Source organism: Vigna radiata, chromosome 8 (assembly GCF_000741045.1).
Source record: "Vigna radiata var. radiata cultivar VC1973A chromosome 8, Vradiata_ver6, whole genome shotgun sequence".
In the NCBI taxonomy this organism is placed as follows: domain Eukaryota; kingdom Viridiplantae; phylum Streptophyta; class Magnoliopsida; order Fabales; family Fabaceae; genus Vigna; species Vigna radiata.
Window position 1 is genome coordinate 11,833,048 of NC_028358.1, and position 5,801 is coordinate 11,838,848.

General features: G+C 33.4%; 1 protein-coding gene across 1 annotated transcript; it reads left to right on the plus strand.

Moving 5' to 3' along the window:
* The first annotated feature begins 5,291 nt into the window (after positions 1 to 5,291).
* On the plus strand, positions 5,292 to 5,801 carry LOC106770223. Its single transcript, XM_014656045.1, has one exon. The coding sequence runs from the start codon at positions 5,292 to 5,294 to the stop codon at positions 5,799 to 5,801; it is 510 nt and encodes a 169-aa protein (XP_014511531.1).

Below are 5,801 nucleotides of genomic sequence, written 5' to 3' on the forward strand. Positions count from 1 at the left end.
AAAAAGTGCAAGCAGAAAGGATTAAGAACATAGAGACATACATATCTTTGACTTATTTAGGAACATCGTTATGGTACTAGAAGGAAATTAGTTTGTTTTAGGATGCAAAAAAGGGGGGCAAAAATGCCTTTAATTACTACAAAGGAATCATTGCAACCTATGTATCTATGTTTCAATTGGGAGCAAGATATGATTCTCATCAATCAGAATTCAACTTCGAATAGTAACACTTTCACTTTGCATGTGCCATGAATGAACTATGCTTCGGATTTCATAGCCTACATAGCCTTCATTATAAGGATGCCATTTGCTAATCATAAATTTTCATTCTCCAACTTCTTGTCGCAATCCTATCGAGTGCCCATCATGAATCTGACAACTAATTATAAACGACAATAACCAATAAATATTTTTCAAAATTTCCATGCACTCTAAAATTATGTCTTTTCTTCTTATACTTTATGTAATTCAATAAATTTCCTTTCTTTATATAGAATTTAACAAAAAATATTTATTTTATGGAAAATTATATGATTAATTAACTTTAAACGAAAACGTGGAGTCCCATGAAGCGTTTTACCTTCGTGATTGTAAATTAAAAAATATATATATCACTCCAGTTTTTCTTTCTTTTTTTTAAACTTGTGAGGACAGTGCTTCCATACAGCATGCATTCTAAATAACGACAGTTTTTACTTACAAATTCTTAAAATTATTTTTTTTATTCTATGATAGAAAACATTTTTTATTGATACTGTACATTTCCACAACCTTAATTGGTGCTAAAGGAGTACTTAAGTATATGTTAAACCCAGCTACATATTTCATTGCTCATGAATCATGAAAGAAAGGGGAAAACACATTTTGTACCATTTTTTTTCAGAAATCTGGGATGATCCACAATGTGATAATTGGGCCTCTTTGGGCCAATACAATTCACTAAGACAGATGCGTACGAAGAGGCCTGGGTTTTCCTTTAAGACAACTCTATCATATTGAATTTGTTATCGGGTAAGTGGTGGTTTATTTTTTTTTTTTTACATTCATATTTTGTATTTTGTTCCTTTGTTTCTTTAGTTAATCTGTTACTAATTTGGTAAACATTTAGATTTGATTTGATGTTTCTTAGGCAGTAGTTTAAGTTGTATCGATTTCATTAATTTCTAATTTTTCGTTTCTGGTGTGGATATTGGTGTGATTCTTTATAATTGAATGGGAGTATAATTGTTTAGATAGAAAGGGAGTTGATGAATGCTTAAAATCAATGTAAGAATGCTAAGTCTATCAATTGAGCTTAGCCAATTGGATTATAATAATTAATTTTACAAATAAAAAATAATTAGTTATGTAACATCCCAATAATTGATGAAAACTATATGGGATGATTTACATCATAATATGACAAAACAGTTTAAAGGATGTAAATATAGTTATAAGCTTTACAGTCATATTAAATTTGACTTTAAATTTAGAACTTTACTTACAAAAGATATAAAGTTTCCCAAAATATGGAACAATCTAAGAGATCCTAAGAACAAGACAACTGTATCATCATTCTCCAATGCTTGCTCTAGAGGTACTCCATCTACCTCTGCTCACATCCAATTTGGATGATCATTGCAAGAGGAAGAACACCGACATACAACACAGAAAAGAAACAAACAGCAAGTGTAAGCTAGATTTCCAAAAAAAAATATAAGTTAAACAAATCTAAACTATAATCACCAAAAACAAATAAGTAAACCAATCATAGAAGACAATTTTTTTTTATTAGATATGTTAGACTTAGACTCATCCGGACTTGGAATGAATATCGAGCTATGGCGGGTTATGCACTTGTGGTGACCTCTACTGCTTTGCAAAGCCAATTGCTATGGGTTCCACCCTACCACCACAAGGTTAGTCCGTTATCACTCACCTTGACCCATTAAAAATGGAGACAACCAAGGTTAGGACCTCCTACTACTCTCACCACATGACATATTCTTCTCTAAGTGAGATTGAATAGTCATTAGAGTGTTAAGGAAAACCCCCAAGACTGAGCTACCTATATTCATTCCAATACTTAACATCATATCACTCATATCTTGGCCCATAAATGGAGACACCCAAGACTGAGCTTCCTATATTTATTCTCAACATTAACAATGATCTCACCTAGAGATCTTGATTTGATTCTCAAAGCCCATGATTCATACCACCAATCTTGTTTCACTTCACCAACCTCATCCAATTAATCATACAATCTCATGCAGAAGCAAAATAAACATATATAACTCATACATTACATATCTTCACAGAAACATCATTTATTAATACCAATTTCTTTATCAACTATAATTACCTATACTTAAGAAATTCAAACAGCTTGGAGACCCTTACCAATGGCTCCGGAAGGGTCAAAAACCCTTAGAACGACCTAAAGAACGTCCAAAACGGACGTCCGGAACCCCCCAAACTATCAAAAACAAAAGCAACAGCAGAAAACTGCGCCCAACGCCATTTAGGGGCGCCCAGCGTGAATTTCTGCTAAAAAACAGCAAGAAATGGCGCCCAGCGTGAATTCTACAGATTTTCTGCAGAATTTTGAGGAACTCACACCCTCAAAATCTGTTTTAAGTCCCTTGGTGAAATTCTAACCTCCCTATCACGAAGTATGGTTGATTTTAAACTTGTTTGAGGGTTCATACATGATCTTAACAATCATCTCTAACAATTATGCAGAGAATTTGGATCAATTCACCCAATTTCCATTACTTAAGAGTTCAAATTCACATCCACCATTTGTAATCTGTTTTTAGTTGGGTTAAGGTACCTAACAAGTAAAAAATGACTTACCTAAGTGATCCGAGTGGTCTAAAACTACCCCTAACCCCTAATTCACGAAATCACTACCCAAGTTCCCTAAATTGACTCAAATGCTAAAATTGACATAACCATGTACTTTCAATCTGCAGAAACTAAATCCTCACTCTTAAACCATAAAATTCACATCATACTCATAGTCATACCATTCACAATTGGTCACATATCAGTTCATATCAAACACAACCCATATAACATCAATTTCAGCACATACACTTTTTCATCCAGTTCAAAAATAAAACAATTCTTCACTCAATTTATACATGCATCAACTTGTAATAATTTTACCTAAAGATCAAACAAGAATGCAAATATTTTTCAAACCATAATTTAGATCCTAGCTCCCCTTACCTGGAACTGAAGAAATTGCACTCACAAGAACCCTAGAATTTAGCTTGCCTCACAAGGAAAATTGCACAAGATCCTACAATCATCAATTGATGATAAAGTTTAGTTCCTAAGTAAGAATCTTGAGTTGGGAATGTACAAAAAGGATTGTTCATAACATGCATTGGAGAAAATTGCATGATCAAAATTCAATAACTCATAGAAAGAGGGAAATTGACTTACCTACACCGAAACGAAAATTGATTGGTCTAGAACGTAGCCCTCAACTCAAGGATCTCTCAGGAACTTCCTCATCAAAATTTTCACGGTTAAATCTTGAGATGTTGTAGTGAGAAGGTAAAGGATTTTGGGAGATTTGTCTCTAGAGAGAGAAGCAATTTATGAGAAATGAGTAAAAAATCTGTTTTTAAAAATTCTTTTTATATTAAGATAAAGAAAAATGAAGTCCTTACATTCTCCCCATCAAAATAGAATTTTCGTCCTCGAAAATTTAGGACTTACCAGAGAAAAGGAATAATCTCTCTTCATCATAGTCTATAGAAGCACTGCCTATTTTGCCAAAATACTACTCTCCTCAACTTTTAAGTACATTTCTCTCATGTAACCAATTCTATTGTGTCTGCCACACTGCTAATCACTTATCAATCTTCCGCTACTCCTTGTAAATCTCTCCTAAGACTTCCACCAATCTTGACTTCTAACAAACCCTTGACTGATACTCATTTACCTCCTCTTTCTACTTCTATGAACCACCGTACTTCTAACTTGATAACCACAATTTCCGAGTTAACCACCAAATACTATACTTTGGATCACTTTTAATCACATTCCTTCTAGAGGCTTCACACTGCTTTACTGATCTCCACTCATGAGTAGCAAGGTTTCCAACTATGCCACCCCATTATCGATTTAAATATTTACTCCTCTACAGCGACAAAACCAATTTGAGCACTCTATCTTCACTTCATTATCTCACTGACCAAAACCATATACAATTCTTGATCCACTAGCACGATTCTGAATTTTACGATTCTCCATGAATGGTAATATTTCCAACTTTTAAAACCCTAATTTTTGAATTATAAAATTTAGGGATTTTATATTTGTTGGCATGAAAGAATTAAATTCATTGTGAATTTCGGAAGCCGCAAACTTTTAATTTTTTTTTATTGTTGCTTTTACATGATTGTTTCAATTGTAATTTTCGTTCACCTTGGAATGTGAATTTCTTTCACTCTGAAAGGAGCAAGTTTCTTACAACAATAAATTTCATTAAAGTTGTTTTATGCCAAAATTGAAAATTCCGTGCAACTGTAACCAAACTTTTTTCCAAAAGTTAAAATGTTGATGAAAAAAAGAACATTCACTGTAACGTGAATTTCTTTTGGAAGCCGCGGGAATTTATTTTGCATAAAAGCAACTTTATTGTTGCATCACTGTAACGTGATTTGATTCAGCCTTGGAATTCTATTTGGAAGCAACTTTATTCTTGCGCGCAGAATTCCATTTTGGGTGCAACTTTTATGTTGCGGCAATTGTTCTAACAGTAAAGCAATTTTACTATTGCGTGTTAAATTTTTTAACATTGTTGTGCATTGTGTGGAAATGCAAATGTGAATTAAAAGTTGGAAGGTTTCGTATACTTTTAATTTGCAAAGTGCATTTACTGACATATATGAATTATATGTATTTGGAAGAAGGAAATTCAATTAAGTTGAATTTCAGAAAGTAATTAGTCATTGATGTAAGGATGTTATGGATTACCCAAAGGTGAACCATGGTTTATATTTGGTGACATTAAAGTGAGACATTTCATGTACTTAGTATATGTTTGTATATCCAAAGATAACATACATATAGACTTAAGTATGATTGATTGTTATTAAAGTATATATGGAATTTTTCAGTTTAAGAATCACCCAAAGGTGAACTTAAATGAATGACTTAATTGACTACCTATTAGTTTAAGTGTCACCCAAAGGTGAACTTGTATGTATGACTAGTGTAGTAATTTGTTTGAATCCATTAAATTTAATCAAAGCATTAATGTATGAGCTTGTGTATTATTTCTAGCTTACATGAATTTATCAGGTTTGAGCAACAATGTGGTCAAGTTTAATGGGCTAAATTATGCCGATTGGTCAGAACAAATCCAGTTCCAACTGGGTGTTCTAGACTTGGATATGGCTATTATGATGGATGAAATGCCCGCAGCCATTACAGAGACCAGTACAAGTGATGAAAAGTCTCTTTATGAGGCTTGGCATAGGTCTAACAGGCTGTCATTAAACTTGATGCACATGTCTATGGCAGAGAACGTAAAGCCTTCCATGCCCAAAACGGAAAACGCAAAGGAATTCATGAAAATGATCAAGGAGTACTCACAATCAGACATAACTGACAAGTCTATTGTGGGAACCCTTATGAGTAAGCTGACTACCAAAAAGTTTGATTGGTCACAACCCATACATGAACATGTAACAGGAATGGCTAATATAGCAGCAAGATTGAAGTCAATGNGAATGGAGGTGAATGAGTCTTTTCTAGTACAGTTCATCATGAACTCTCTTCCTCCTGAATTTGGCTAG